We start from the raw sequence: 23,820 nt of genomic DNA, 5'->3' as shown, positions 1-23,820 counted from the left end.
TCTCAAGAAGGTCTCAAAACCGGACATAGCAGCTCCGTGCGAATTTTTTGGAAGCTTAAATGAAGCTTATGAAAAATTTTGTGAGCTCCTCGGAAGCTCCCCGGGAGCTCCCCGTGCTGTATGGGCAGATGGTACAGAAAGTAAAAGGTAGAACATTTCATTTACCATTATCATTAGAACAAACAATGAACAAAATATGTTCGAAAACTGATGCGATAAATAAAAACAATATGGAATTGTACATTTTAGTTAGAGGTATTCCGACAAAAGCAAAAATTATTTGGGAAGAAATGGTAAATCTTAAAAAAGTATTTAATGCTTTGGTATGGTTAAAACGTAATAATCACCTTTATAAACACATTATACTACCAGATACTTGCAATGGATTATGTTCGGAAAAGAATGTAGAATTTTTTGAAATAAAAGAGACAGAAAATGATACTGAATTTATATTGGATAATGATGATAATGATGGTACATTGTTGAATTCCAAAATTGAAATGCAAGAAACAAAAAATAACGCAAAAGCTATTGTTTTAAATCTTCAAGGTGATGCTATGTTAAGTCAGGTTACCGATGACAAGAATAATTATTACGAACAGTATACTATTTATTCTTTATATAAAAAAAAAACACATGAAAGTGCTAACGCTTTGTATCAAATGTTAAAAATTGAAGAATTACCCCTGGATAACCGTGAAAAATTTTTAGATCTATTATGTTTTTCAGATTTATTTTTTTTGTGTTAATAGACAACATAAAACTAGACAAATTAAACTTTATGAACATAAATATATTAAATGTCGTTTGACTTTTAAACATACCCAATATAGATTGAATCAACAATATTTGTTTTATTTATTAAATAATGCGAATAATCGTCAATTAAAGCGCGGTATTTATCATAAATTGAACGTAACCAATTTGCGAGATCGTTATACGGCTTCGGAATATTTACAAGCAGTGCAGAAAGAATTATTGGAGTCTGATTTGAGTACAATATTTTCTACCTTGAGAAATACCGTACAATATTGGCGTAGACCAAGATATAATTTAGAGAGCAACATTACGGACCTGCGACATGGTTTTTAACATTGAGTCCTGATGAATGGATAATTTAGGTCAATACATTCGTGAAGTAAATAGTTGGTTTTTAAACGAAACATTGTCAGCACTGTCGAAATAATTTTGGTGCTTTATCTATATGTGCATATTAAGTTTTCGTTTCAATATGTTTTAAATTAAACACCAAAATTATTTCCCCTGCATAAAATGTCTTATTGAAAAGAATTGAAAAATATTGACATTTTGCAAAAAACACAATTCAGAAAATATTTAATTGAATATCTTCTGAATTCTGTTTGTTGAAAATTCAATTCATTTCAAATATTAATCCTCGCATTCAAAAGAATTCACTTCACTCTAAACATTCTTCGCATTCAATCACAATAAGAAGCATTCAAATGAATGTGAACTCTCGCATTTAAAAAGATTCACTTCTTCTGCTAATTGTTATGGAATTCAGTGGCATATAAGATTTCATGGTTCTATTCTCAAATCGCACTAAAAAGTATTGGCTACGATCCAATTCGAGATTTTTGCAAAGCAGGATTCACGATAAAATCTCGTGAATGCAAAACACTGTTTTTAAATAAAACATTTTATACAGGATCGGTAGTGCTACCAACATAAATTGAAGCGAAAAATTTGAGCGCGCGAGTTAACGCCTTTTTCAACCGGGTTCCCAGTTAACACCTTTTCCAATCGGCTTCCGAGTTAATACGAGTTTATTCGGAAGCGACGGTATCCTGATGCGGTTTTTTATTTTTTCGAGTGGCTAAGAATTCAATATTGACATTTTGAGTACTTGAGTAAGGAATCGATATGTTTATTATTTTTATTGCTATAAATAAATGAGTTGAAAAAAATGCCAATTTACGTGAAATAATTTAGTTGTGGAAAAAAGAGCCCTATAAATATATTTGAAATGTACATGGATTTCATGTTTTATAGAACGTAGAATTCAAATCTGGAGATTTCTCATTCAAATTCAAGATGGCGGATTTAATATAACACACAAAATTAAAAAAATTATTTAATCTGCGTGAGGATCTGTAATAAGAGGTTATCGAGTTATGCTGATTCTGAATATAAAGTAAGATTTTCGAAATTTAGGATATCGGATTCAACATGCGGATTCAAAAACATCCTATTTTTATTACATTTTAGCAAAAATCCGTGATAGGCAGTTTTGGATAAATAATCATATTGGATCCGCCATTTTAAATTTATTTTAAAAATCTGACTTCGGATTTGTAATTAGCTGCCCCGAAAACTTTTTATTACAGATTCTTGCTTAAATTGAATAAATTTTTGAATTTTTGACCGCATATTGGATCCGCCATCTTAAATTTTGAAAATCTGACTTTCGCAATCAGCAACCCCAAAAACCTCTAAATACAATATTAAGAAAAGAAGTGGGTCTCAAACAATAATGCGCCACTCAAAAGGCTTAAACACTTGCTTATGTTTTAGTTTTAAGATAGTATTTTTTTCACTATCGTCCGCTACGTGATGTGTTTTCTCGGGAATAAAATGGGCTCACCAAAGGGAAGAAAGTAAGATTTCGCCATCGCTGTATCGACATAAAGAACTAAAATCTGTCAGTCTATAAAATGGATCGAAAAAAATGGAAAGAACAAAATTGTTGATTTTTGTTCAAGAAAAATACGTTCTTTTAATAATACTTTTTTAATGTAAATAAATATTTTTTAATTAAAAAATAATATTTTTTAATATAAATAATTATTCTTTTATAAAAAAAGTTGCTTTTCAGTGTCAATATATTTTTTAACTAAGAAGGTAGTTGTTTTTTAATTCAAGTTGTATATTTTTATTTGAGAAAAACGTTATTTCTTATATAAAAATTTTTTTTGTTAAAAGTGTAATTATTATTTATTTAAATAACTTCTTTTTTTAACAATGATTATTTTTTTGGTTTAAATATTAATTCTCATCAAAATATAATATATGCTTAAAGTTTATAATAATTCATGCTTAAAATTTATATTTTTGATTATAAAGATAGTTCAAGAAAAACGATATTTTTAAAATTTTAATATAATTTTTTATTTGCAAACAAAATTATATTTTTGCTTTCATGTTATATTTTATTAATGGAAATATATTTGCTACCTGATTTAAATAACGAATTTTTTTGCAAGATTTAAATAAATTATTTTTTTTAATAAAATTAAATTTTTTGTATTTTGTATTTTTTTCAGTGTACAAAAAGACACTGAGAAATTGAATTTCATATATAATAATGTTATTAAGTCAGCTTGATTTTTGTCATATGTGTAATAATTCAGAGAGAAGTTAAGACATTTTTTTAAAAAGCATTTCAAAATTGAGGTGGCTTCTAAAATTACATATTATGAAAAAAAATTGATTATTTTATTTTATGTTAGAAATTATTTAATAATGCACACACATTAATGTTCTAATTTCTAATTTTGCTATCGGTTAATTGCTATCGGTAAACAGTAATTAAACTATAATTAAGATATATACAAATCTATTTGATATAACAATGTTAAATGTACATGCATTCATGCGTGTGCATACATGCGTATATGTATGTAATTCATATTAACCGTAATAAAAATGTAACAGACGCATATTTAATCTTATAGCATAACTTTATTACTGAATACACTTACTGATGTTTACATTTGACTTATTCATACAGATTTCTACATCCGTTCTCGACATTGATAATAAATCTGCCATTCTGTCCGTGACATCATCGCTAAAACCTATTATCTACAATAACACAAAATAACGATTAGAAGAAATGTAAAAGACAGAATGGATAATGGTATTAACAATATATGTATAAATGTATGAATAAATAAATAAATGAGATTATTAATAGAGGAGAAGGTGGTAATATGGCCAGTGCAGATAATGTGGCTACCCGTATTATCTTTGTTATTAGCTGACGAATTCTAGTAATTATTTATGATATCATTTGTTTAGTAGCTTACTGTTATGTAATGATGTTAATATGACAAAATACAACAGTTAATATTTGTTATAAGGCATTTTTACTTTTAAGAATTTTGAAAATTTTTTAAGGTACATTTTAACATTTATTTACACATACTTCCTCATTTTTTTAAAACTTAACCGCATTATCACCCAAATGTATGTACACTTGAGTACTTTCTTATTACTTAACTCTTTATTCTGCTGTATATATTTCGAGTTATACAAAATTAAACGATGATATAAGATGTTGTCAATATAGCCCTCTAACAATAAGTGTGCTAGTTATATGGTCACTTTCGAGATCTCCATATCGACAAAATTTCTCAATAAATTGATTAAAGGCTTAATTTAAGGCTGTTAATTTTTTTAAATTGTTTATATGAATAAGGTTCTTTAGATTTAAAGTTATTTTTATTTAACTTCCAATAAATGTGACAAAAAATCACCTATTTCGATATAACAACTTATTTTATATAAATATATATGTTTTTAACAAAATACTGCGAACTTTTTAAACAAAATCAATTTTTTTACATTTATTTTTGTGGTGGCCATATTACCCTCCCTATTTTTCTTCGGCCCATTATGAAGTATCGTTACATTTTTATAAATAATATATAATATAATAAATATATTATAACTTTGAATTGAAATTCTAATCAGCAACACTTTGATGAATATAATTGTAAAATTTTAACTCGAAACATTAATTATTAACGAAGTTATTAAATAAAATAAAAATGGGTGATCATATATATATATATATATTACTACCTTCTCCTCTACATTCTATACAAACATATACCCAACAAAAAACCTTAAGAAGGTAAAAAACGTACGTCAAGTACATAAACACGTGCTTTCCAAAATAAATTTGAAATTAATACAGTTAGCCAAGTATATTTTAAAAAAGACTTAAAGAAATTTAATAAACATTTATTTAAAAATTGTTTAAACGGGCTTGATTAAATGATTAAATGATTAAAATAAACCAACGAGATTATAGTGAAGCAAAAACTTGGCATGCCCGGCTTATATTTTTTCTGAATCTCTGTGTTGATATTAATAAATGTATATACAAGAATGCAATTAATGTGACTCGGGTGTTATTTTACTGTCTGTCAGTTTTTGCTGTATTACCTGTTATCATTGATATTCCCATTTTCAAATAATTTTTTAATAGAACCATTTTTGAATGCGTTTATATACTTGACATGTTTTTTTTAACTTTGTTAAGTTTTTGATAGGTTATTATTTTTTTATTATTTTATTCGTACAAATAATTTTCATATTGTATAACATTGATAGGTCGTGGCGTTTTAAGTTTCATTATGCATACTTTTGAATGTTAATTTGATATGTATGTATGTATGTATGTACCATATGTATGTATTGAATTTCATAATCTATTTTATTTTATAATTATTTGCTTTCTCCCTCTCTTTCTTTCTTTCTCGCTCTGTTTTTCTTTTTCTTTTTCTCTTTTCTCTTTCACCTTCTTTTTATTCTCTCTTTCAGAGGCTTGTAATTTTATTAACTTTTTATTAATATTTTTGATATTTATTACACATATATCATGTATATTATTTGTTTATGTTATTATTACTAAAACATTATTACTATTCTTTAGCCAGTTTTAATAATACAAAACAATTTTTTAGATTTGACACTATAAAATGAGAATATTATGTTTTTTTTTCTCTACAAAAGTAATAATATATATAAAACATGCGCCAACTATAAAGTAGATATTTATACAAATTGGAACATCTACTTTGTTATTCTTTGGTTGGTATTTATACTTTGATTTTTCATTAAGTCCATATTAGACTAAAGATTGATATTGAGATTGAATTGAAATGTAACCAATTAATTGGTCAAATTCTAATTCAATCTCACCCCTGTAGTCTGATATGGCTTTGATTGTTTTAAGTTTGTCTTTAGATACAATTTTGTTAATTACGAAGTATTTTAACGATAAACTTAAGAAGATTCTTAAATATAAGATTAAACTATGAATATTAGCCCTTTGTAATTATTGGCTACTGTGCGCCGATACAAAGCTGCCGTGCGCCTGCAGAAAAAAATTGTCAGGAAGCATATTGGCAAAAAATATAGGACATAATATTGAGTTGGCAAATAAGTTTTAATACAAATAAATTATATATATTACAAATAAATACTTTAATACAAATAAATATTTTACTACAAAAACTTGGCGCTGCTAAACCGAATAATTTGCTTTAATACAAAAGGCTAATATTTATAGTTTAATCTTATATTAAAAAATCTTCTTAAGTTTAACATTAAAATACTTCGTAATTAACAAAATTGTATCTAAAGACAAACTTAAAACAATCAAAGCCATATCAGACTAGAGATTGAGATTGAGATTGAATTAGAATTTGACCAACTGTTACGTCCGGCAGACTCCACGATTTCTCTCTCTTCGTCAAAGAAACAAATAACTTATAAAAGAAATTCCGTTTCAACGGTCTCCGATAATTTTTTATGCATCTAGAATTAGTCTGTTGAAAACGTGACGACAAACGTAGATGGACGAAACGACTAAGTTGATAATTTTCTTTTGAATATCGAGAATAAACTCCTTTTGAATATCAAGTCAACAAACAATAAATTTTGAAGGTAGAAATACAAAAACAAACTTGGGTCCGAAGCAAGGTTTCACGTTTGTTCACAAAAAATGAGTAATAAAGAATCCAAACATTAGCAAAAAATAAATAACCTTTTCCTCCATCTGCAAACAATACCGTCACACGTCTAGCACGGTAAAGAATTATTTATCTTTGAAACCCAAAGGGAAGATAACCTACGCGATAGGTCGGATCCCTTCGATAAAATTAAAGGAATGTGGGAGGAAACAGAGAAACTTTTGACAGAGTACTCAATATATAATTGGTTAAAAAGAAAAACTATTTTTCCAATAAGAAAACGTAGAATTCACCCACCACACAATCCTGAAAAAGAGTCCTACCAATTAGAATATTTGAACCACCTACATCTAGATCCTTTCCTTGTAAGACTCTGTATATATAATACCAAATCTTGAAGAGAAACAGCCAGTTAACAGTTAGTTTTTCACTCTAGTAAGAGAGTTAATTAATAGTCAGTTGTTAGTCAGTATTCAGTTATCAGTAAGGAGTAATCGGTAATGAGTTAATAAGCAGTTTTCACCCCAGTTCTCAGTTGAGTTAGTTAATTAGTTAGTTAGTGAAACAGTTAGTTAGTAATCATGTAGAATCAGTGTGCAAATAAACTTTAGTGCCGTTCCACCCGGTCAAGAAATCCCTTTGATTCCGACAGATTTGCTCGAGAACCAGCAATGAGTGAGTCCCATAATCATAATTTCTTTTGTTTTTACGTTACTCATCTGCTCCCTTCCGTTTCAATTCTTTACGACACGTTCCTATTATTTTATAAATAATTCCCACTTAGTGTTCCTCGACCCTCCTCTCCAGCTACCACCTTCGACAAACTTAGTGTTTCTCGACCTTCCTCTCCTCCTACCCCCTTCGAAGAACTTAGTGTTCCTCGACCCTCCCCTTCGCCACCAATTACTGAAGAACATGAACACGTTCCTCAGATATTCCCGACATATTCTTTTTCTAGTTTACCTCCTCCTTCTTCAAGTTACTCTCCCATAAGTTCCCCTGAATCCGAAGACATTCCACCCCCACTCTCTCCCGCGCTATTGTTTATCCTCTTATGACTTTAAGCATCTCTGTTTTCCTCATGTAACCATTTAGTAAACCCCTCGACTATTTCTTTGCTCCGCGTTTACCGTTATAACTATAGAATTTACAAAAAAATTTTTTGTTTCCCCTCTCCGCCTACCACATACTTATATAATATTTGTACAACTATATTCATACTCACTATGCGTTTTAAATTCGATTATATACCGTTATTACAAAATTGTGAGATCACGACTTCAGCGTTTATTTGTATTTTCTTTTTAATTTTATTTTATTTGTTATTAGAATAAATACTTTTGTTAATTTTACACCAACTTCATCATTCATTTTAGTTTCAACGACCAATTCGGTTTAGCGGCGCCAAGTTTTTATAATAAAATTTGTATTAAAATATTTATTTGTAATATTGAACAAATAATTATTTGTAAAAGTGGATGTTTTAGTTCGTATAAACATCCATTTTCATAGTTGGCGCATTTTCTTTATATCATAATTTTTGTAGAGAAAATAAACTTTATGTTCTTTTTGGGGGAAAAGACAATTTTATTAAAATTTCCTTTGTAGTGCACATTTGTAATGCTAAATAAAAATTATTTTGTACAAAAATAGATTTTTGAGGCCGTTTTATGCGCACGTATACTTGACGCTTTTGTTCACGCGTGGCTTCGGCTAAGTGGTGGACCACAAAATCGCTGATTCGATTTAGCGAACAATCGCGGAGCGGAGCCACCGATCGGTCCCGTCGACCGGGAGGTTGTTGCGACTGCGTCGCCGGTTTTGACGAGAGCGTGCGAAGCGGCGAATTTTGGAGCTCAGAACACCGACAGATCGGCTTCGAAAACAGTCACGTCGAGTAAAGCAATATCGGTCGCAGATTGTCTCTCTCTCGGAGAGCCCGTACGCACCGTGGAAGTGTCTCTCTCTCGGAGAGTCCGTACGCGCCGTGGAAGCGAAGTGGTGCGAACGAAGGTACTTGCTTTTCTCTAGAGCGAGAAAGTGTCGATCAACTTCGATCACTCTGCGCGGTTTCGGAAACATACGATAAATTCGCCGGCTTGCGCGCCCGACCAACACGCGAGCCATTTTCGACGGAGCTCCTCATATGCGGAGCACTCGCTCGCTGCATGATCGTTCCGTGATCGCGGTGACTTGCGAAATACGAGCCATTGTGCTTTGTGAGAGTGGAGATCAGCAGTTAAGCTGATTGTAATTTAATGAAGAAATAAACCGGGATCTATTGCTACGAAGCTAGTTCGTTTCTTTCCCATCCTCGGATCATCCCACTCAGAGCTCCAGTCGGAGCTCGAACCAGCATCGCTTAGACAAAGAAGAGAGGATCCACCAGTATCGCAGGAACTTAAAACTAGAGCCGTGGAACTTCTAACAGCTTTTTTATACCTTTTTTAAAAAAGGTAATTTTGTTGGGATTTTACTCATTTTGTAGTACTAGATATCTCATTTCTTTTTAATATATATGAAGGTCTTCAAGACAATTTTAAAGTCTATATCTAATTAAAGATTAAGACTCAGATTTAATTAAAATAACAAAACAAAGTTATATTGGTTTTATTCTTTATCTGTAATATTCACATGTTTATTTCATTAATTATCAATTATTTTTATAAATAATGCGATGTTTATAAGGTCTAATACACATATATAAACGGAGCATAAACTTACTAACTATATTATTCGGAGTATATTTGTTTTTCACATGCTTTCACATTGAAAAAGATACTCTGCAATAGTATATAGTCAGTATGTCTAAATATTTTTATCCGCTTGTATATGTATATGTATATAACTTTGTTTTTTTTGCGACAATACAAAAATTAACATTTTCTCAAGTTTACTTTATTGCTTATAATATTAGGTTTTTAACAAACTAAATTACGCGACAAAAAGTTTAATATTCTCTCACATACTCAAGCAAATAGAAATGCCTAGACATATTAACTGCACTATTTCAGATTGATATTTCCTTTTTCACATGCTTCCACATTGAAAAAAATTACGTATCCGAATTAGTACAGTTAGTATGTCTATCATTTCTATCCACTTGTGTATATGTATTAAAATTACAATTATCTTTTTCTTCCATATTGAAAATGTCTACTTGTATGTATGCGTATCATTGTTCTTTTTTGTTGCGACACGCGGAATATACGACCTAATATTCTCTTACTCTTTTATTATAAATAACCTAATAAACATTTCTTTTAGACATTAAATAATGCGATGCAATTGAAGTCTAATATTCTGTCACATAAAAATTGCCCAGACATATTGATTGTACTGTCTCATGTATCCCAACATAAGCATAGTAAAACCTTAAAGACACACATGCACGCACGCACGCACATACATTTGGCGTCTTTTCTTTACCTTTTTTTAAAGAAAGGTAAATCTGTGCGGATATTATATATTTTGTGGTGTTAGGCAACTTAAATCCATGAAACTATGATTAACTTACTATGACATATTTAAACAAAACATTAGTTAATTAAATCAGTGCTCGGAATTAGTTGCACATTTCGCCTCGATTCCTGAGGCACCGCCTGCTATGCCCCCACTACCGCTGTAGGCTCGACGGCCGAGCCGCCGAACGCGCGCGTGGCCTTGTGTCTCAGGAGCGTTCTACGATAGATATGCCTGGTCTATTCGCGTGATTAAAAAATTTTCTTGCGCTGTGAATAATTTTTTTATTTTTACAGACAATTAAAGTTATTAATATTATTTTTACGTTTATAAACATATTTGTATATACATATAATGAGCATAATATAACACAATGTAATAATTGCAATTTTGTCAATAGCTTTCCACATCACCCAGGAGGAAAAATATTATTAATAACTTTAATTGTCTGTAAAAATAAAAAAATTATTCACAGCGCAAGAGAATTTTTTAATCACGCGAATGGACCAGGCATATCTATCGTAGAACGCTCCTGAGACACAAGGCCACGCGCGCGATCGGCGGCTCGGCCGTCGAGCCTACAGCGATAGTGGGGGCATAGCAGGCGGTGCCTCAGGAATCGAGGCGAAATGTGCAACTAATTCCGAGCACTGAATTAAATTTTAATTAATTAATTATTCCGAAGACATCTAATAATACTAGTGCTAATTCCAAGTTCGTATCTCCAACCATTCTCGAGATTTGCATTTTTTAAATATAATTAATTAATTAATAATTAATTAAATTTTAATTAAGTAATTAATCTGAAATTATCTGATAATACTAGTGCTTATTTTAAGGTCGTATCTCCAACCGTTCTCGAGATATACATGGTATAACATTTAATTAATTAAATATATAATTAATTATTTAATTAATTAATTAATGCGAAGATATCCGATAGTACTAGTGCTTATCCCAAGTTCGTATCTCTAACCATTCTCCAGATACACATGCTATAAGGTTTAATTAATTAATTAATTAATTAATTAATTATGGATAAGCATAAAGTCTCTAAAGTGTTCCGATAATACCACTGCTTATCCCAAGTTAGCATCTCCAACCATTCTCAACATAATAGACATCTCTCATAAATGTTACCATTTTGACACCATTTCCAAGATATTTAAATGTTTTCTTTAAAAAATTCTCTTAAAGTTTTCATTCTGACAAGCGTGTTGTCTGGGTAACTTCCACCATGGAAGTAAATGTTCCATAGAGCTATGGAAGTTTAATAGATCCTTAATGGACGTCTGTCTAACTTCCATCATGGAAGTAAATGTTTTATACATTTATGGAAGTTTACTAGATCTTTAATGGACGTCGATTTAACGAACGCCATGGAGGTAAACCTCCAATGAAAGCATGGAAATTTACTGGATCTTTAATGGACGTTTATCTAACTTCTGCCATGGAGGTAAACCTTCAATGGAGTCATGGAAGTTTACTGGATCCCTAATGGACGTCTATCTAACTTCCGCCATGGAGATAAACCTCCAATGGAGCTAAGGAAGTTTACTAGACCTCTAATGGACGCCCATCTGACTTCCACCATGGACATAGACGTCCCATGGATCTATGGAGGTTTAATGGACGTCCATTGGACATCCACTGGATGCCAATTTCTATGTGGGATGCGATGGTGTAACATTCAATTTTTTACATCGTAGTAAAAAAATTAATTGTTGATTGAGTGTACATATCTGGAATCTGACGTTGATCCAAGATTTCATTGCGTTGGTAATATTGTGTCCAAAATTTTCTTTTTTTTTATTAAAGGTTATGTCTTTAAAGAATCCTTTCTTCATTATCATCATTACCTTCGAGGTCAAGTTGTTAAAATCAAAATATAACAATTTTTGTAGTCACCAGTCGGGAAAAAATATTTCCATTTCGTCTTACTCCTACTTCTGCTTTTCTCAACGTTCGGTCAATCACAGCGCAGAAGAAAATTACCTTACTCTTACTTCTTACTTTTCATGCTTACTCCAGCTATTGTAGACCAGGCCTTATACCGTTATGTCTAATAGTGACTGATGTGTCTTTTAAAAAAACAATATTTTAAGAGAGGTAAAAGTTTTGAAAGGTTTGCTGTAAATAAGTGTATAAGTGTATACGCAACGTGAGACAGTTGGAGACCAGAGAGAAACCTCTCTGAGGTTTTTCTCTGTGTAGATGTAGAGGCAGTTTCGCGAATTGTTTTTTGATTGTTTGAGGTAGGGTAGATGCAGGTATTACTGTGGAGGCGTTAATTACTGCGAATTTCATAAAAACAGTATATAATTAATTAAAAAACAGAATCTACATTAAAATATATATTAACATTTTTTAAATATTATAGTTTATAAATAGATAGATATTTACACATCTATATTAAGACTAAATTGTTTATCACAGTTTGAATCTCACAGAAATTGAAAACTTCGGAAATTTTGTAGTGTTACGTCCGACAGACTCCACGATTTCCCTTCGTCAGAAAAACTAATAATTTACAAAAGAAATTCCGTTTCAACGGTCTCCGATAATTTTTTATGCGTCTAGGATTAGTCTGTTAGAAACGTAATGACAAACATAGATGGACGAAACGACCAAGTAGATAATTCCGATTCCTTTTGAATATTGAGTCAACAAATAATAAATTCTGAAGATAGAAATTCAAAAACAAACATGGGATCTAAGCAAAGTTTCACGTTTCCTCACAAAAAATGAGCAATAAAGTATCTAAACGTAAGCAAAAAATAAATAACCGTTTCCTCCATCTGCAACCCATATCGTAGCACGATAGAAAAAATTATTTATCTCTTGAGGGGATGCTGGAGATGGGTCTGTTTTACCGATTAAACGCAATTATTGTTTTTCTAAAAAATCTTTTTGTTGATTACACAGAATTAAAAATCCTTTTCCAGAATTAAAATATAGACACTAACGGAGTGCGCAGTACACAAGTTTATATGAAAAACGAACAAAAATTAAAAAATCACAGTTCTGTAATCGACTCCTGCGGTCGACTCGTAAAAACATTTTCTGCGTATAATAGTTTTAAACTTTGTACGTACAAAACAAGCGTGCCTCGCACATTGCATTAAAAGAAAGAACAATTCTGTGCTTTTAGAAATGAGCCTTAGACGCTTCAGCATAATGATTTCTTTTAATGAAAATCTTGTATGTATGTGTGAGTGCGGATTCGGAAAAAGTCGGTAAGTAGAGTAATATAAAAAAAAAAAATTTGGTTTTTGATATAAAATCCAATTCACAGATTGATATTAATATGTATACTTTAATTCGGGAAAAAAATTTCCAAATCTATAAAAGAAATATATACGAAATCTCATTAATGATGTGCACGAATGACTCTACATTACTGTCCCCAATCAAGTTTGAGAGGCAGTCCAGCATCCCCTTAAACCCAAAGAGAAGATAACCTACGCGATAGGTCGGATTCCTTCGATAAAATTGAAAGAATGTGGAAGGAAACAGAGAAACTTTCGACAGATTACTCAACGTATGATTGGGCAAAGAGGAAAAACTATTTTTCCAATAAGAAAACTTAGAATTCACCCACCACACAATTTTGAAAAAGAGTCCTACCAGTTAAAATATTTGAACCACCCACATCTGGATCCTCCCTCTGTAAGACTCTGTATATATAATATCAAATCTTGAAGAGTTAGGCCGTAATAAGAGTTTAGCAGTCAGTAATAATAGTAGTAGCAGTCAGTAGTCAGTTAGTTTATAGTAATAGAAATAATCATGTAGAATCAGTGCGCGAATAAAGTTTAGTGCCGTTCCATCCAGTCAAGAAATCCCTTCGATTCCAACGGATCTATTCGAGAACCAGTAATGAGTAAGTCCCACAATCACAATTTCTTTTGTTTTTACGTTACACATCTACTCCCTTCTGTTTTAATTCTTTAAGACACCCTCCTATTATTTATAAATAATTCTCTCTTAGAGTTTTTTCTGCAGCCTGATCCTGCATCTTTCTTCACTATGAAAGAAGAACAAGTTTTAGTTAAATGGATTTTTGAGAGCTGTGATAAGAGATTTCCTGTGACAAAGGCGCAGTTAATAGAAAGTGTTAAAGTCATTTGTGATAATTTGAAGAGAATCAACCCATTTAGTAATAATACACCTGGGCGAACCTGGTATGAGGGATTTATAAAAAGGCATCCTGATATCGTGACAAGAGTCTCTGAGAAATTTAATTTAAGTAGAGCTAGAGTCTCAGAATTTAACCTTCGCCAATAGTTTAAAGAGGTTAATGCTTATTTAATTGAAAATAATGTTGTATTAATAGAACCGAATAGGATCTTCAACTGTGATGAATCAGGTAAAATAATACTTATATGCAATATAAAATGTTTTGAAATAGTAACAAATAAGATTATAGTTTATTGTACAAATAATACGTACTACCTATTTGCTTGAATTGTTTGTGCTGGTAAGGTCAATTAGTATGAGAATACGTTTTTATATGTTTTTTATATGTTTTTATATGTTTTTACACGTTTTTAACAGTTTCTACAATCAGCAAATTCAGACTATTTTAGTGTTTAATCTAAAATTTTGTATTTATATTAGACAGTACTAAATCTAAAAATAAAATTAATAAAATTTATTTTATACATAATAATTGTGTGATATGTAATACATCTGATTTTTAGGAATTCCTTTAAATCCGTCACCCAAGAGTGATTAGCAAAAAAAAATACACAAAAATGTGTACAACATTGTCAGTAACAATGAGAAAACTAATGTTACTATTTTAATAACAGCAAATGCTGCAGGAGAGCTTGGACCTACTTTAATACTCTTTGCTGGAAAGTCTTTGCCCAAAAGAGCAGCAGAACTAGCTTCGGAACAATTTGCTCTAGGATATTCTGAGAATGGATGGATGCTCAAAACTTTTATGAATATATTTCTAATGTTTTTAAGCCATGGTTAACTAAACAAAAAATCAAGAAACCAATTATTTTGTATGTAGATGGGCATTCGTCACATATGACGTTACACTTAAGTAAGTTTTGTGCAGAACATGGTATTATTTTAATTGCATTATATCCAAATGCAACGCATATTATCCAGCCATTGGATGTGGCACTTTTCAAACCTTTGAAAGCAATGTGGTTAAAAATATATATATGCTGATTTTTGCAAAACTTCTTTGTGTGTTGGCATACAAAAATATCAGTTGGCTCCATTACTCCAAAAAACTTTGGAACTCATGAATCTAAAGAAAATTCTTCCAAATGGTTTTAAAAAGTGCGGATTATATCCATTTGATGCTGATGCCATCGATTATTCAAAAGTTATGCAGAAAACAAAATATTCGTCTACATTATATGAAGATTGTAATATCCTACAAAGTAAAGCACCACAAAGTATTTCTTTAGAAGATTTTAAAAAGTTGTTAGGTAAAGAACAGATTGATTCTTTTAAATTGAATAAAAGCCCTGTTTGGAAAGGACCGTTAGAAGATGAAAGTTTATTTAACATATGGTACAAAATTTCCCATACAAACGACGACTTACTAAAGAAACTTAATGATGAAAGGGTAAATTAAATATTCATTACACACACACACACACACACACACGCACGCACGCACGCACGCACGCACGCACGCACGCACACACACATATATACATATATACAGAAAAAAGTAGTATAGCCAATAACATATGTAAATGCGGGCTGCTAACTACATAAAATACTCAATACAATAATATTTGCTGTTAATGCAAGTACAATGTTGATACCACAATAGCATATATTATTGTATTGAGTATATCTGTAGTTGGCAGCCCGCAACTACATATCTTATTGGATGTATTACTTTTTTTTCAGTGTATTGCTTTTGATGTTAAATGCACTATTATTTACTATAAGTTGAAATTGAAATAAATTGAAATTTTTAGGTGAAATCAAGAAGTAATAATTGTGGTATGAAAGATATAAACAAAGATTGCGTCCTTTTAGAGTTGCATGTAAATAATAATGAATGTATTTTACAAGACAGATCCCATACAGCACAAAAGCTTGCAGCAACATTGCTGCAACGTTGCAACATTGCATATTGCGATGTAATGTTTCAGAGATATTGCAAAGACATTATTTTACAATATTACTTCAGCAATGATGCAGCAACATTTTAAAATATTATTAAAATAGTGAAAATAGATAAAATTAATATTCAATACAGTTTGAATAAATTAATATATTACAGTAACTTTTCAAAAATAATGTAAAAGTGATCGTTCTATATTATTTAAAATTTTTCATCTATAGAGATACATGCATTCTGGAGTAGTTTTAATTTGTGTGTAAAACTATTATTATGTAGATTTGTGTATAACAGAGTACAAGCCCAGACAGCACCAGATATCGTACGAATATTATACTCTCATACGTAATGTACTGTGATCATACCGAATATACGTAAAACATTCATATAACGTCTCAGTAGAATGTCATTTTGATATATCCTCAAGATAAACTTAGAATATAGCGACTGAACTTCGCAACTCCTACTGAATATACTGAGATTATATCTAATATACTCAAAACATCCGTAAAATATCCTATGATATATCTCATGTATATCTATCACATATTTCCAAAATATCTGCGTAATATCGAAAGTGAATCATGTCAACGCTATATCTATGATCTGTAACGTTACGCATTTTCGTCTGCCGTGTGATGCAGACACGTGGTGAAGTGTAGGGTGTGAACGTGCGAACACAAACTCACGGACAACGTGGTTTTCTCAGGAATTACGCCCAGATAATTCTGGTATGCACATAAGATATAATATAGTAACGTAAACTATAATAATATATATATATATATATATATATACATATATTATTTAGGTTATAACCTACAATTATCTGAGCATAATTTCCCACAGCACTCCAGCGTATTCAACAGATATTACGCTTCATTTCTCGCGATAGCTTCCTGATGTGCGAAATGATTAATTCCTCTTCTTATTTCTTCTTGCTAATTCTGTATGTTTAATTCCTTGTTCCTTATTCCTCTCATTATGCATGAGCCCATATAATATGAACATACTGTAGACATATAATGAATATACTGAAGATATACTTTAGACATACGTATAACATTCTTAAGATATATTCGGTATATTCTCATAAACTGCCAGCGAAATTCTATGGAATAAGGCAACGCGGACATAGTACGTTATGAGTATATACTCGCCATATCACAGACGTATCTCTAATATTATACGAATATTGCAATATACTTTCGCAATATCCTATTATCGTTCTCATAATTTACATGTGCTGTCTGGGAGGTTATTCAAAATTATTTTAAATAACTGTATTTTTTAATTTAACAAATACAGAGTGATTATAGTGACATTAACCAAACGATTAATTCATTCGGTTTTAAATAACTATATTTTGAATTTAACAACAGAGTGATTACGTCAACTAAAAGATAAATTTTGTAAGTTTTGTCTCTCATCTTATAATGTACTTATATAAGATAAAAGACAAAACTTGCAAAGTTTATCTTTTGAAGTTTCACTAATCACTCTGTATTTGTTAAATTCAAAATAGTTATTTAAAATCAGATGAATTATTTTGAATAATCTTTTTCTAAATAATATTGCATACATATTTTACTGCAATATTGCTACAATATTACGTAACAATATTTCTAAAAGCGGACATTTTACCATTGCTGCAATCTTGCAGCAACCTTGCAGCAACATTTTACAACGTTTATGCAATATTGCAATCTTGCGTTGAAATGTTGCCACAATGTTGCTGCAATCTTTCTGTGCTATATGGGATAAAAGACTGGAATTTATTTACAACACAAAATCAGATTACTAATTTTATCACGAATACAGATGTAATAATATTATCCTTAGAATCAGAGTTGGGTAAAAAAATTTATTAACTAATTTTTTTAACTAAATTAAAGTTAATGGATTATAAAATTAATTCAGTTAAATTAAAAGTTACATAAATAATTCAGTCACTCACATATTAACTCAGTTAAATTTACGTTAATTTAATTTTAAGTTAAAATAAAAGTTAATTTTGAGAAGCTTTATTTATATTAAATTAAAAAGCTATATAATTTATTTTATTCAGATTACCAACATAATTACAGTACCGATTATCAAATATATTTAATATTTAATATTTTTTTTGTTAACGTAGATGCTCACAATACAGTGACCCAAGATAATAAAAGTTTAGATTTTAATTTTGAGTTTGTCAACATTGAAAATCAAAATTGTTCACAAATTTCTGCCAGTTTTGTCAACAAATCTGATGATAGCACAGTGAACAAAGAGTTAAAGCAGTTTACAGAAACAACAGTAAATACAAACGTTTCCACAGAACACAATCAGAGTTTAATGAATTCTCCAATTGACTTATCTCAAAAACCTAAATTTAAAAAATCTATTATTGATATTGAAGAAAAAAAATCAGATTTGTTATGTTCAGCGCTAAAATACGCGCCGCACGCCACAATGGGCCCATGACTGGATGCATGGGCAAGGCTGCCTGCTCTGGCCACAGATAAATACATCAAATTGTGTATATGTACAAATGTATGTATGCGCATTTATATATATATATGTATATTTCTTAAAAACACAAATTATATTTCAAATATTAATTTTCTTCTCTCCTTAAATTCTAATATATATAAACATGCACATATGTATTCATAAGAATATTATTTATCAGCAAGGAGTTACGATATTTGCACAATGAATCATGTATCACGCGCTAAATACGAGTACCTAGCGAGTACACGCGCGTGAAACATGAAAATCACAAGGATAACTCCGACCAGGTCCCGAGGGCTAAAATCCCCTCGCACCCTGCGGGGTCACCAAACCGATACTATATAAACCGGCGAAATTCCGGCACCGCAGAATTTTTCTCTAATCCAACTCGTCGATCTTAGACTTACTTACAGTAAATAGATTCATTCAATAAGAAAGCTCTTCTCTTTTTCGACTTGTCGGTTTAGACTTGCTTATAGCAAATCAATTCATTCGCGCATCTTCACTAAGAAAGCAAAAATGAAAGATCGTGAGATTATTTGTGTTCTCGTAGACGGACGAACAGACACGACGTGACGATTGCGACTATAATAACATCAGCAAAATTATCCGGAATCATCAGGAAGTGCCTTCTTCGAGCAAACTCGCGGAATTTAAAGATAAATTCTACTTATTTATCGATTATTTCCGCGAACTAATTTCTTAGTCTCTGCGCGAGTAAGTCGACCCCCGCCGCGTGCGTTCAGCCTCTCTTCCGCGAATTGTTCTCGCCTAAACGGTGCTACGAAATTACGCTGTACATAAATTTCGTATTTGTTATATAGTGCACATAAGTGAGTGAATTAAAATTTAATAAGTGAATCACATCTTTTCTTTTTTTTCCTTTTTTTTGTGATGTTCCGTGTGTACGTACAATTTTTTAAATATATTAAATATATTCGAATAATGCAGTAAAATTATTATTTCAAAATGACATAATCTCCACTTTTTAGTCTTCTAATAACTTTAAAAGAATTTTATTTTTGTATTTTTTATAGTATAACTATAATATATTATAAAAAAATTTAAACTTTGCTAATCACAAGTGCTCGATAACGTAATGGATAGCATAATAAACAATGACGCCCAACGCAGTACCCTAGATTCGAACCCTGACTTTAATAAGTAGACATTTTATGACAAAATTATTACATAATATAAAATATACGTAAATGTATAATCGACATTACTATTGTCACACCCAAAATTTCATCTAAAAAATATTACAATTGAAATATTGTTAGACAACGGATATTCACTAAAATATGTCTTTAACATAGTTAACAATAGAATAAAATATTATATTTACAGAAAAGCAACAACAATCACTCAAACGATGTTATTGATAACATGGAAAAAATAATTTTTTTTACAATTGCTTAAGTAAAAAAACGTATCTGAAAAATGTCGAAGATTAAAATCGATAAAAAAATGCAAATTACCATACTCAATAAACTAAACACATAGATAAAAACAAGCAATGATATACTAGATACTGCAGAGCATTGCGACATAGTTTATAAAAGTTCCTGTCAAAAATGTAATGCATCCTACGTAGGACAAAAAAAATTAATAACGAGAGTAAAAAAAACACAAAACGGACACTAACAAAACATGCAAATCTCCTATCTCGCAACACAAAATAAATCATGTTTGTTATTGGAACGAAATCAGAATTTTAGATAAAGAACCTAACTATGTTAAAAGATTAATATCGGAAATATTAAACATAAAGACAAGAAAACAACTTTAATATACAAAGTGACACAGAATATTTAGATAATATATCTATTTACTTGTCCTTGACTCTTTCTCCAATTTACTTTTAATATCAGTCTATAGTTAACAGTGACAGAATACAGTTGATATGAAAACAAGCTCAATGATAATTTAAACTAATGAGTCTCTTACTTCTTTTCATCTTATCAAAATTAGCTCATAATGGATTATTCAGAAAAAAATAGATCACACATTGATTTTTACTTTTTCATGTTTAATTCAAAATAATAAATAGTACAAAAAACAAACAAATATAAAGAGCTCGTTAATGCTAAGCAAAAATAATACGATAAACGGGTCAATATATCGAGGAAAGACAAATTATCCTAATACAATATAATTTATTAAATAAAAAATATATTATTATAAATGCGACTAAAAAACAATAGTGTTAAAAATGTTAAACAAATTTTGAAACATTTCGACTATACATAGTCCTCGTCAGTCGTAAGAAATTACCAATATTTATGAACTTAAACATGACTGAAATAACGCAAACGAAATTATAAATAAACAGTTAAAAAATGATGACTATTGAACAACTATAAAACAACGCATATCGTCTATAAAAATGTGTTATAACAAATAAAAACGTGAACGAATAAATAATCCAATTAAATGAATAATAAAATTTTTCCGCAAGTCGATTTTCATCTTAAAAGGATAGAATAGATAGTCAAAAATAGTCTTGTCGAGAAAACTAAAAAATCAAACTCCATGGAATACGTGTAATTTATGAATACATAAACTGATATGCGTATTGCAAAAAAATAATAAACTTATATATGTTGATTCCAGACAATATTAGAACGAGCAACAAGCACGCAGAGTATTCGACAAAGCGCCAAAAACAAGTGTAACGTTCGGTAGTCAGAGGTAGAATCTTCATTCTCATCACACATATTCCATGGGGTTTGATTTTTTAGTTTTCTCGACAGGACTTTTTAATTATCTATTCTATCCTTTTAAGATGAAAACCGACTTGCCGAAACATTTTATTATTCACTTGATTGGATTACTTATTTGTTCACGTTTTTATTTGCTATGACACATTTTTATAGACGATATGCGTTGTTTTATGGTTCTTCAATGGTCATCATTTTTTACTTACATTTAACTGTTTATTTGTAATTTTGTTTGCGTTATTTCACTCATGGTTAAGTTCATAAATATTGGTAATTTGTTACAACTGAAGAGGACTATGTGTAGTCGAAACATTTCGAAATTTGTTTAACATTTTTTACATAGTTGTTTTTTAGTCGCATTTATAATTATATATTTTTTATTTAATAAATTATATTGTATTAGGATAATTTGTCTTGGCTCGATATATTGACCTGTTTATCATATTATTTTTTAATAAGTAGTAGTTTAAAAAAAAAGTAACTTATTGATTAGCTTTTAATATTGTACAGGAAGAATTCTAATTTTAAATTTCTCAATTTTAAATAAACAATTACTAGATATACACTAGATATAAATCCCATTTTTTAAATCTGACGTTGATTCAAATGGAGGAAGTAATGAGTCATTTTTACACACAAGTCACAATCAAATCTTATCTACAAAAAAAAAATGGATAGATAATGTCTGTTATTAAACCTAATTTTTCAACGACATAAATGAAAAAATTAATATTTGAGTTTAACTTATTTTGTCTTAACTTGTGTTTAGTTAATTAATAATGAGGAGGATTAAATAATAGAAACTGTATAACAACGCGTTAAACTTTTTCCATGTACACCGAAGATGACCAAAATCAATATCCGAAACGTTTGTACTGCAAATCGTTATTGTAATAAACAAATAGCGAATACTACCCAGCTCTGGCTCCTAAAGCGTTTTTAATTCTAAGTTAAATTATTATTTTAATATCAGGAGCCCACATATACATTGTATAGATTATTTAAAATTTTCTTTTAATATTTTATCTTATCTGTCTTTATTAATAACAATTCAGAAACAGTTTATTTATAATTATATTTGTGGTTACGTACACACGCGCGCACGCACACACACACACACACACACACGCGCGCGCGCGCGCGCGCGCGCGCGCGCGCGCGCGATACATTGCAAGAATACTTACATGCACAACCGCAATAAATAAATTAAGAATCAATATCATTGGTTTCATGATTTCGAACTTTTTGTCTGTACGTCTGTTATCACAACGCGTGTTTTCTACACGCCTTTCGATGATAGACTACAATCAGCGATGCGAGTTCACTCATCCAGCAATATACTGCTACCAATGTTCAATATATAATATTTATATGCCACATATACGACGATAAAATATTACAAAGTTTATGTATTACCGAGGTTATCACACAAGATATCTGCACAAACTTTCCAAGAAAGAAATTTTCTTAATACTCGGCAAATATTGACGTGCAATGTTTAAAAAATCCGTTACTATTTAAGTAAATTATATAATAATCGGTACATTAGCGTCAAATTTCTAATATTTAATACATTTGCGTCTTTATATAATTCCCAAAAACATACTGACAAAAATATTATTTATTTTGTCATTGTATATAGTTGTTTTTAAAATATGTACAATGTTTTTAAAAAATAAAATTTTTTTATTTTGCTCATATTTGTTATTGTTTTTGTTAATATAAAAACAAAGCCATACATAGCTTTTTATATACTTCGGACAAGTTTCTTTGGTGTTTCTATTTTTTTAAGGGAAAGATATCATGAGACACGGTAGTGTCTCGCGCCAAGTGTTACGCGCAGCGCGAGACCGCCCGTGTATCTTTACGCGAAAAGATGACTTGCGTGCATCCGAGATATCAGATTCTCAATAACGGCTGAACTGATCGTGTTCTAACTAGGCTTAATCGAAAGTTTGGGTTTGATTTGTATAAGAAAACTGTTTTTATTTTTACTCTACATGCCCTACGAGTGGAGATATTGTAACGCAAAGACCGAATTTTAAATTTTTCATTTAAGATACGTCGTCGTCACTCTTTATTCTTTGTCCAGTACATAAAATCAACACTAGAGGGCATTAATATTTATCTGTGACAGGTCTCTTATAAAGTGTTGATGTATACTATATTGATATGATAAATTGCTGTCATTCGTGATATGATTGTTTTTGACAGAATAAAAAATAAATATTAAGTGATATATCTGTAAATCGTACGATTAACCTTTCGAGGTCACACTTATTTTTTCTAACGTCGAGGTCACACTGGGTGG

The 23,820-nt window shown here is 30.4% G+C and overlaps 1 protein-coding gene across 1 annotated transcript in view; it reads right to left on the bottom strand.

Moving 5' to 3' along the window:
• The window catches only part of LOC105833487, a 59,735-nt gene extending 36,888 nt beyond the window's left edge, over positions 1-22,847 (bottom strand). The window contains exons 1-2 of the mRNA XM_012675263.3: positions 22,694-22,847; positions 3,723-3,825 (exon numbers count right to left, since the gene is read on the bottom strand). Coding sequence (XP_012530717.1) covers positions 3,723-3,825; positions 22,694-22,741 — 151 coding nt within the window. The 5' untranslated portion in view covers positions 22,742-22,847. The remainder of the gene's footprint in view (positions 1-3,722; positions 3,826-22,693) is intronic.
• Between the last annotated feature and the right edge of the window lie 973 nt (positions 22,848-23,820).

This window comes from Monomorium pharaonis, chromosome 4 (genome assembly GCF_013373865.1).
Source record: "Monomorium pharaonis isolate MP-MQ-018 chromosome 4, ASM1337386v2, whole genome shotgun sequence".
Taxonomy (NCBI): domain Eukaryota; kingdom Metazoa; phylum Arthropoda; class Insecta; order Hymenoptera; family Formicidae; genus Monomorium; species Monomorium pharaonis.
This window is presented reverse-complemented; position numbering and strand designations above follow the sequence as displayed.